Consider the following 10,836-nt stretch of genomic DNA (forward strand, 5'->3'; position numbering starts at 1 on the left):
CTTCATATTTGGTATTGAGGCTGATTATGACTAGTAGATGATCCTTATTGATTTTGAGGTCACTAGGTAAAAGGTCAACGTAAAAAGGGCATTGACTAAAAAAAATTTGCGCCCAAAATCTTAAGAATCCTTTGACCTACAGACTCTTATTTGGCATGGATTCTAGATCATGACCATTAAGTGAGCCCTATTAATTTTTTAGTCACTGGGTCAAAGGTCAAGGTCACAGGTGCCTTTAGTTCAGAAAGCTGGTCTGCTAAATTGCTTAAGAATGCTTTAGTTATGACTAGTAGATGACCCCTTTTGATTTTTAGATGACTGTGTCAAAGGTCAAGGTCACAGGGGCTTTAACTACAATAAGCTTGTCTGCTCAAATACTTAAGAATGCTTGTCTTCAGTGTATTGACTGACATTTCACACTTGAAGCATAATTATGTAATCTCATATATTCATCATAAAACACTCCCCAGACAAAGCTGCATGAATGTGTGGATTCAAGTCCTGCAGTGGCAGTTTCAGTTTTGTAGTCAGTAGGTCAAAGGTCAAGGACACTTTGATCTTTTCCACTAAGACATGTAGAATATATAAATTAGAAATGCACTGGCTTACCACCATCATATTTGGCAGGGAGGTTCTCGTTGAGCTCTAAATCACCACTGTTGATTATGACAAAGTGGGATACGGGGGTATTTACGCCATGACAGTGGCAGTTCTAGTTTCATGCAGTACTCCGATATTCATAAGACCTGTATTGTGATATATCTAGAGTATTAAGATATACCTATCTTTCTAAGTGAGTAATGTGTAGTCAGTGATATCAAATAATTCATTGGTAACAAACAACAACGACAACAACATTGACGAAAATAACAAAAACAAGAACAGAAGCAACTGAGCAGAAACAACAAATAAATAAATAAATAAATAATAATAATAATGATAACACAATTACTATGATTAAAGGAATAATATTAACAACAACAACAACAACAACAACAACAACAAATACGACAAGAACATCAGAAGCAACAACAGAGGTAGTAAAGATAGTTACAATAATAACTATGATTACCGTGCATATCCAGTAACGCACGAATGTGCAAATAACGTAAAAGTAACGCCGAATCTGTGCAACGATATTGCCGAAAAGAATAACACAGTAAGTAAAAGAACCACATATCTTATTCTTGATAAAATTTACAGGAATGAATTAGCGCATACGGCTGCTACAACATTATACTTTAACCACCATTACATTTTTTTCAGTAATATGTTTACTTCTTTAGATCATTCCTGAGAAAGTCAACCTGATGACCGTTTTGAAGGTGGCTGTGTTTCGTCAAATAGATATTTATATTTAACACATTTAAAACAGTATTTTTTATATTCTGTATAGTGACTACCCAAGACATTTGTCAAAATACAAGTGCCGTAAAACAATAGATGGAAGCTGGTAAAATAGGTTTTAGCTACTTTTAAAGCAGCACGCCTCCAGATTTATGTTAATTTTCATGAAATTTTTTAAAATATGTTTAAACGTATAATAATGTATAGTGACCAAAAGAAAGCAATTTACACCTAATAAATTGCATTTACAACTCACTTAAAGCAGTACGCCTCCAGATTCATGTTAATTTTCATAAAAAATTGAAAAAGTATCTAATAATGCAATTTAGCGTTATCAATGGCACTTACAGCCCATGTTAACTAACATAAAGAGGTCAAAATATGCAAAAATAGCCCTTACTGCGTTAGTAACGCAGTAGAAATATAGTTATATAGTTAAATACTGGAAAATTGGTAATTAATCGCAAATAACGTGTAAATTAATACTAGAATTTTGAATCTTTATACACTTCCAAAAATCTAATTACCTTATTCTCTGGTTTGATTTTATCGAAATATTTTTGCTCATCTGGAGGCGTGCAGCTTTAAATCACTAAAATGTGCAAAAAAGCCCTTACTGGGTAAGTAACGCAGTAGAAATATAGTCATAATATTGAAAACAATCTGTCATTAACAACATATAACAATTCAATAATTACTTGAATCTTTAATATATTTACATTCCTGAAGTCTAAGTTATATTTTTTTCAAGTTTGATTTTATTGAAATATTTGGCATATCTCGAGGCATATCTGGAGGCATGTAACTTTAATGCGAAAACCGCCGTTGCTTCAGTACTTCACACACGAACTCTGCGTAACCTCGTAAAAATGGTCTTAATTACGTGTTATCTGCTAAATCAAGTGTAATATGACCCGAGTAGATTGGAAAATGTCTCAGGTACACCGATTACAAAAAACACATAAAGAAATGTGTACGTTATTGTATTTAAAGATATCGAGAAACTAAAAATCGCCATCAATACGCTAATCAGGTAGACATTTGCATGAATGATCTTAAAAAAACATTTTCATGGAGATATTTTGGATGAGGTCTAAACGCTAATTGTTTTATCCAAATTTGGTGTACAATGAAAAATACTGGTCCATTTAAATATCGCGGTGCTCGTTTTAGCCACTAAATTGTACACTTCTGCGTTACGTTTGCACAATTCCTGCGTTATTTGCACATTCCTGTGTTAAACCCCATTCAGACTGTCTCGGTAATTGTCACGGTATCACTACGTTGTTTTAAACCGATGAACCAGGATGTTCCGTGGTGTTTTTCTGAAAAATCAAATTGTGTTTACACATCCCCGACAGAGGCAAGGTGTATTCTCGGTTCAGTACCTGATATAGCACCGGATATATACGGTAAGTGCCGATACGAACCCGATAAATACCCAGTGGAAACCCGACTAGACACGGTTTCATCACGGTCCATCACGACCATCGCCGATTTCGCCACGGTTTAGCTACCGGTACTGTCCCGGTAATGCGCCGAAGCTTCCCGGTTCAAGTTTATGAGAATAAAACTGCTTCACCTTGTTGACATCGGTCATTTGGTAAAGATGAGATGCTACCCAAAGGAAACGGAAACACAGTTGGGAAAAATTCGCTTACAACGCCTACAAAGGTTGAGGTACCTTTGGAAACGACACAGGGAAGGACAGTAAGGAAAGCTCGCCTCAGATCAAATAGCAGTGACCTTCTTCGTCTTCACTTAGAAAAAAATATCCAAAGTAGCAATTCATGTGTACATATACCTGTTCTTTAAATCACCTGTTATCGGCATGAGATCGTGACGCCACCGTCTATCACCGCTGTATAACCGGGGCTTACCGGCAGTATCCAGGACATTACCGGATCCAACCGGAGCGTTGTCGCCAATAATTGGAATGTAGCCTTGCTCTACCGTAGCTCTGTCTGTCTTACCGTGGCGACATTGTCATTACCGGTCCCTGCCGTGTTTGACATTGGTTAACACGCATCCCGGTTTCTACGATTTGTCACGATATGGTTGTGGTACAGATACGGTGGTTCCCCGGCAAGCCGATAGAACACTGTCCTGGACTTCCTTCCCGGTGAGTGGCGGTGAGCCCCGGTTGTACTAAACATTTTGATACAACCGTGACGATCTCTTTAGGTTCGTGCCGGTTAACCAAGGTTTGTTCCGGTACTTCACGGAATCGCTACGGCCTTACACCGGTTTACCACGATTGATCCCGTTGGACTTAACCGTAAAAAAATCGGGACGCCAAACTGGGACTGTGTAAATGGGGCTTTACTGGATATACACGGTGATGATTAAAGAACAAGTAAATAATAATTGTTACAACAGAAATGATGATAATGGAAATAACCATAAAATAATTACGAAAGTAAAAATATGCAAGTGCTAAGTATGAGAAAGAACATTGAAACAAGAGTCCATCTGATAAATCAGATTGCCAAGTGTTTTGATGTTCTTTTTCTTTTGTATCAAAGTCAAACATAAAAACATGTTCCCTGTTGTCACAATATGAAACCCCAGAAAAAAGTAATTAATGTATGAGCATATGAATATGATATTTCTATCGCTTTCCCTTTCTCTGCCATCACAATAAGTAAACCCCAGCAAAAATGAGCCAATCAGAGGGCATGCTCTGGAGTGCGCACTGTGCATGTATATGTATACCATTTAAATCTGACACTTTTTCAACAGAAAGGTCCCCAAATTATGATACAATAATGTTTTTGTCATGGTATTTCACTGGCTTGTTTCCAGAGTGGTTTCTAACAATTTTACAAAATCGGTTATTCAATATTTATGTATTTGTAAAAGGCATGTCTATTTTTTTAACATGACATGATGATATTGATGAATATCTAACCAATTGTTCAGCATGGCTTGTTTTCTTTCGTGCGTGTGTGTTTCTGAATGAAATTTGTTTAAAACACAGCACTGGTAATGAATAATAGATATGTTTTTCCTATTTCGCTTACTCGTATTATTAACGTTTTTGAATTTTTTATCTGAAAAACAAACAATTAAACATACAGCGTTTATACGGGGATTATTTAAATCCATATTGGGGTTGCGCATGTGCCGGAAAAACAAAAGCAAAAGTTGAATAAACAGACAATGGGTGGATAAAATGTCAGTTTATGTATGACTTATTCCTTCACACTTAATGTCAATGTTATAAAAAGAACGAATAGTCACAGTAGTTTCAGTAAAGCAACGCAGGTTACAAGCAAAAAGTCTATAGTACTTTTCAAAAGATTTGATAGTAGTACATGAGTAACTTTGATGTGTGCCATCATGAAAAGAGCTGATCTTACCATTTTTTTTATTCATTTGATATTTTTTAGTCGGCAGTTTGGCTTTGCTTATGCATTTCTCAAATTTTCCAAAGACGTCGAATTGAGCGGGTATACTTGTCCGTCTGAGCACGTCGTTTTCCGTAATGGGAACGGAATAAGCTTATCACAATGTTTTTTTTTGTGTGTAGAAAGTGGCAATTGTTACGGATTTTTTCATCAAGACGCTGGACAATGTATCGGCTGTGGAGATATGTTTCCGAAGAGCTCCAGCTATCCAACATCCTCTGACACGCTTTTCTATAGAGCTCCTTGGGAAGATATTATTTCAAGTAAGTCTTTATTATTAGATTAAAAACATTATAACCGCCTCCATGGTCGAGGTGTTAGAGTCGATGTCCTGTTACCTCTCTGTGGGTTCGATCCCCAGGAGATGCTTTGGTAGTTTAACGCAGAGGAAGGTAGTCTAGTAATGGTGTTACTCTCCAGGAACGATGGTTAGGAAACTACCCGCCTATATGACTGAAATACTGTTGGGAAAAGGTGTAAAATAAAAAAAAACAAAAAAACAAACAAAACATTATATTATGCAATGGTTTTACCTTTCAAGATAGAGAAACGTCTACTAACCATTCAATAGTTACAATTTTAGATCAATTTGTTACAGTAACGTCAGCGTTGCACGGGGAAGTTAACAGATAACAGTCTGGAGAGAACCATATTATTCTAAGTTTCTATATATTTTGTACACGGTAAACCTGTTGTTTAACACTGATGTAAATAATCATGGAGCTTCATATTTATAAGCATGTATATCTATAAAGAATAACGTTATATAAGGAATTTTCGACCAATCGGGAACTATTTTTTCTTCATCGAGAAGGCTTGAAAATTAATGCGCCTGTCATTTGACAATCTTTACGCTGTGATCTCCCTTTAAATTTTTCGGCGTTAGTTAGCATATAAAGGGAAATATTCACTTCGAGGAGTTTGGACTACTTTCGGTATTTGCACATAAGCACATCAGGGTCTGAAAAACTACCATTATTTGTTTGGTCTGACGACCGAAACAAATTAAAATTACGTTAAAAGGACAACACACATTTGTTTAATCTATTTGAGACGTTGTTTATGCGACGTCATCACAGCAATCGTTTTCTGTCAGGTACGTGACGTTGCTTCAAAAATTTGAAATAGGGGAGATCCTCCAAAAGCAATAAGATGTAAAAGTTCAACATCTTTTACGTCCGTCAGCACTGGCTAAAGCGGTAGTCAATCTTCAACAGAAAATGTGCTTGAATTAATGATCAAGAAGGACCAGAGAAATGTAATAATACTGAATTGAAGAACAGATGAGAGTAATGAATGTTTAAGAAATCATTATCATTCAAAAAAATTAAACATTGGTTTTAGTTTTGTTATTACGTAATAATTACATCATAAAAAGATAGGGTTTTTATCTATGTATTGATTAAGCTGAAATGAGTTTTTAGTATATATTAACAAAAATGAGAGTTGAAAATTAGTTTTTCCATGAAGCTATACCATACCCATGATTGCTATTTGGTAGAAAACGTTTATTCTTTTCCCCAACATCATTAAGTTATTTGTTTATTGCACATCTTTTGAGTTCTGCTTTTACTCTTTCAGAATATGTCTACGTACCAGAAGGAATGACATGGCATCAGGCACAGGTATTTATGATAAAAACATAGAAAACAGTAGAAAGTAGAAAATTCTAATTCCAGATTTTAAAAGCATGTGAATTTAAGATAAAAATGACATGAATTAATGTGACAGGCAGACCATGCGAGCAACAGGAGATTACTTTATTTTTTTTTTTTGGGTAAACACTCATGGAGATACAGGCCAATATTTTTATTTTCAATCCTTTTTTTTTTTTTGTTTTTCATTTATTATCTGTAAATGTCCTCAAATGAAATAAACTAGGCAGTCATAGGAACCAAAACTTTTCACCCTTAAATAAATAAATGGTGGTTTCCTAAATAGACCCACGTGGATCAGGTTAGAGCGTTAAGATTTCACAAATAGGTGTCACAGTGAACTCTGAAAAACGTTTAGGAACATGTCAAATGAATACAATCATCACAATATCCACAATATATTTTATTGTAACATCAAGAGTTTGTTAAAGTCGCTTTGTTTTTAACCTACTCAGTGATTCTGTCGGTATCTAAATTTTGTTCAGCATGGATATTTTAATGCTTCAAATTCAAATTATACTTTAATTTATGCCGAAAGGCATGCTAGGACTTAAAAATGTTGTTTTAGCATGATAAGGAGTACACAAGATCAATTTAAATATTTTTTGTCATTTATTTTCCTGAGTATCTTGTTTTTCTTTGATACGACTAACAAGACAAATATTTAGATAGCTAAATTTAGCATTGACGTACAGTGCAGTAAAAACTAATATGCATTCTAATGATTAAATGCTGTCTTTGGAACTCAGTTATTTAATTGTCTGATATCAAAAGTATTTCTTAGAAGCAGACTGGATTTGCTAATGTTTGAAGCGTTGCCGTCTGTTTTAGATGGTTTGCGATATTTAAATGTTGCCGACAATGCCGATATTCTGGTCTTTAACATAGCGCAAAACTGAATTATCCTAATCTACGTGCGATTCGTTTTGACAGTTTGCATTGAAACAAGAATATAGTTAATCGATGCCGTTGGATTTCTGGATTTCCATTAATTATCCTAGCACGTCTGTCGATATGAAAACATTTTTTTTTTCATTATGATTATGATTGAAACAACTTTTATTATTGTTTCTGTCTATTTGACGCTGTTTCGTTAAAGCCAATAACGCTTTCTGTAACGAAATATTATCTAAGAGTGGTCATTCGTAAATGCTTAAATGAATTATGTCGTTTCCATACTCTTATGATCAATTCTCAAAAGAACTGAAACATAAAATGTCTCTGTTATATATCAAAACATGAAAACTGTACTTAAACAGAATGAAATGTTCAAGAACAATATTCATACATTTAAATTTTGACCATTTTATATATATACGTCTTACATATACGATTTATAGTCTTGAAAATGTATAATAAAGCTATTAATCTGCTGCATATAGTTTTCAAAACTATTGTTTGAAAAAAATGTAAATAAAAGAAATGTGTAAAACTTTCTATATTTCGTATATAATATAATTTTGATAAGAAATATTTGTTTAATGAAATCACAGGACAATTGCAAAGCTAAAGGAGGATCGTTGGTGAAGTTTGGTTCAAATTTAGAAAGGGAGCTTGTGGAAACTAACATCTTACAGGGTTTGTCTATATTGTTTCTCAGGTAAAAGGCGGATTAAGGTTAAATAGTTGTTTGAAAAGATTAATGAATACAAAATAAGGATGTATACATATAACTTTTTTTACGATGTTTTAATTAACCAAGTTAATAAAAATTTCTGTTACACTTGAAATTGTGAACTTGCGTTTGCTTCTATCTAAGATGCTGAAAATTTTTAAATCATGTTCAATTTCAATCTGCTTAGTTTTCTCTTGGTCGACACCGATGTCTGCTAGTTCCATTGTTATATATTATGTTTTTTTCTTCAGGTTTTGGTCATGGTGCAGGGGTATGGATAGGTGCATATGATGACAATATGGACGAGATTTTTCTCTGGTCTGACGGTACCGTTGTCAATGACATTTTCATAAAATGGGGACCTACTGATCCAGACCTTCACGATCATACTGAACATTGTGTAGCATTTTTAAACACAAATGGTATCTGGGCTTCGCATGATTCTTTGTGTAGTAATATTGGCGCAAGCGTTTGCCAACTGGACTAATAAACTAGTTGACATTAAGGACATTTATTTATTTTTAACTTGCATGACATTATTGTTGATGTAAAAAAATAACAATTGTGTGTCAGAGTGATACCATCTCCTTCAATGCTGTAGATTGAACCTCTGGATAGAAAAATTCATAGAACATTGATAGATTTGTCTAGAATCGGAGCAGAGTAAGGCATAGACAACATTTAATTCAACATTTAATGGTTGTACAGCGCTATGAAAGCTTATACATATCATCTCTGTTTCCAGAAATTTAAAGCGGCACGCCTCCAGATGCATGCTAATTTTCATGAAAATTTTGAAAATGTGTTTAAAAGTATTATTCAGTGAAATAACCAAAAAGGAAGCAATTTACACAATATCAATGCCACTTACAATCCACGTAAATTTCTAAAAAGAGGACAAAATATGCAAAAATAGCCCTTACTGCGTTAGTAACGCAGGAGAAATATAGTTAGAAATACTGAAAAATCGGTCATTACTCGCACAAAACAAGTAAATTATTACTAGAACTTTGAATCTTTACACTTTTCCTAAAATCTTAGTACATTTTTCTCAGGTTTGATTTTATTGAAATATTTTCGCTAATCTGGAGGCGTGCAGCTTTAATGAATATTGACAAGTCGTGGTAATTTATTAGCTAAGTAGTATTACAGTCAACAAAAGATTAACATATTATAAATGAAAATACAGAAATAGATAAAAATGCATGGTTTGAATTTTGTTGTAGATATTGTCTTACATTTTTTCAGCATCCAACACTTTTTGAACTCCTTAAACATGTTTCCGTAGTTTTATATTGATGGTGAATTTTCGTTTAATAATGCTCTAATTCATGTGCACTGGCTTGCATCAATTTGTACAACACCAATAAATACCCTTCTCTCTGCATTGGCTACACTATATTTTGTTTGCATTATTTTTTCTTTACCCAATGTAATTTGATAAATATATTAATGTTCACCATGCAATCAATTACCTTATTATCAAGAAGAAATGAACGAATTCAGCAGGTGTCACATTACAATGATTTGTTTTCATGAAATGTCACTGTGTGAGAAACCCTGGACCCTCGGAATACTGTTCCGCGGCTCAACCGACTGAGCTATCCTACCGCTTACACATTATCTCCCCTAAATAGTGAGCGGTATAAATATAACTGACGACCCCTCGTACAAATCAGATAGCCTCGTGTTTCGATGTTCTTTCTCTTTTGTATCATAGTCCAACATAGAAACACGTTCCCTGTTGTCACAATATGAAACCTAGAAAAAGGTAACCAATGAACGAGCATCTGAATATGATATTTCTATCGCTTTCCCTTTCTCTGCATTCACAATAAGTAAACCCCAGTAAAAATGTGTCAATCAATTGGCATTCTCTGGAGTACTTATACCTGATCATCAGTTAATGCACTGTGCATGTACAGGTATACGATTTCCCTATGTCACATGTTCAACAGAAAGGTCCCAAAACCATTATACAAATATAACTTACTAGGCATTAACATTCCTTTGCTTTTTACCTGCAGGTTTATCATTCAAATGAATTCAATGTATATATATGTCAAAGACATGAAGAACATTTTAAGTATGAACAATTTTGCAATTAAAACAAATTCATTACGCATTGTCTTAGATGTATTTTGAAGTTGCATTTTGATAGTGATTAAGAAGATTTACAAAAATTGTTGTAAATTGCCTTGGCAGTAAATAAAAGTTTTTGAATTCTATTTATAATTCTGACACTTTCGGGATTTACCGATGACCACAATAAGGTCACAAAATATAATAAGGGATCTAAATAATAAATACGCTTACACATTATTTGAATTAATTTTAAAAGTTAAACTAGTCAAATGGTTATGCAACTATTAAGTGTGACAAAAATGCGGATCGCTTGTCAAAAACAAACAAACCAAAAAAAAAAAAAAAAAAAAAAAAAAAAAAAAGAAAGAAAAATCAAAACTATTTCTCTACTATTCTAGTATTGACAATGAAAATGATATAAAAACACTTACTGCATAAATATATTATATTTAAAAAAATAAAGATGAAATAATTATACAGATATAAATATGTGAACAAAAATTCATGATAGCCCTTCTTTTTGTCATTGCTTATCAATGCACAAGTTCTAATACATAAGTGCATGAATATCTAATTAAATCGTATATACACATTTAATATAATGTATTTATCTCCCTAATTGAAGAATGATTTTATCTAGCCTGGTTCATGCAAATTTGTGAACAATCAAAGATAGAAAGATTGTAAGTTAAATGGTCAAAAGACACTACCCTTAACTCTGTAT

The 10,836-nt window shown here is 33.7% G+C and overlaps 1 protein-coding gene across 1 annotated transcript; it reads left to right on the plus strand.

Moving 5' to 3' along the window:
- The first annotated feature begins 4,494 nt into the window (after positions 1-4,494).
- LOC132745451 (uncharacterized) lies at positions 4,495-8,569 on the plus strand. The gene is made up of 4 exons (XM_060734382.1): positions 4,495-5,020; positions 6,339-6,382; positions 7,906-7,990; positions 8,279-8,569. The coding sequence occupies exons 1-4, from the start codon at positions 4,678-4,680 to the stop codon at positions 8,512-8,514; spliced, it is 708 nt and encodes a 235-aa protein (XP_060590365.1). The 5' UTR covers positions 4,495-4,677; the 3' UTR covers positions 8,515-8,569.
- Positions 8,570-10,836: the final 2,267 nt, after the last annotated feature.

The sequence above is a fragment of the Ruditapes philippinarum genome, unplaced genomic scaffold, assembly GCF_026571515.1.
Source record: "Ruditapes philippinarum isolate M1 unplaced genomic scaffold, ASM2657151v2 ctg228_1_1_1_1, whole genome shotgun sequence".
NCBI lineage: Eukaryota > Metazoa > Mollusca > Bivalvia > Venerida > Veneridae > Ruditapes > Ruditapes philippinarum.

Bases quoted from the DNA above. Each gene is read 5' to 3' on its own strand.
- LOC132745451 (XM_060734382.1), top strand. From the start codon at position 4,678: ATGTGTGCCATCATGAAAAGAGCTGATCTTACCATTTTTTTTATTCAT. The intron at 5,021-6,338 runs GTAAGTCTTTAT...TTACTCTTTCAG, and splicing joins TTGGGAAGATATTATTTCAA to AATATGTCTACGTACCAGAA. The intron at 6,383-7,905 runs GTATTTATGATA...ATGAAATCACAG, and splicing joins TGACATGGCATCAGGCACAG to GACAATTGCAAAGCTAAAGG.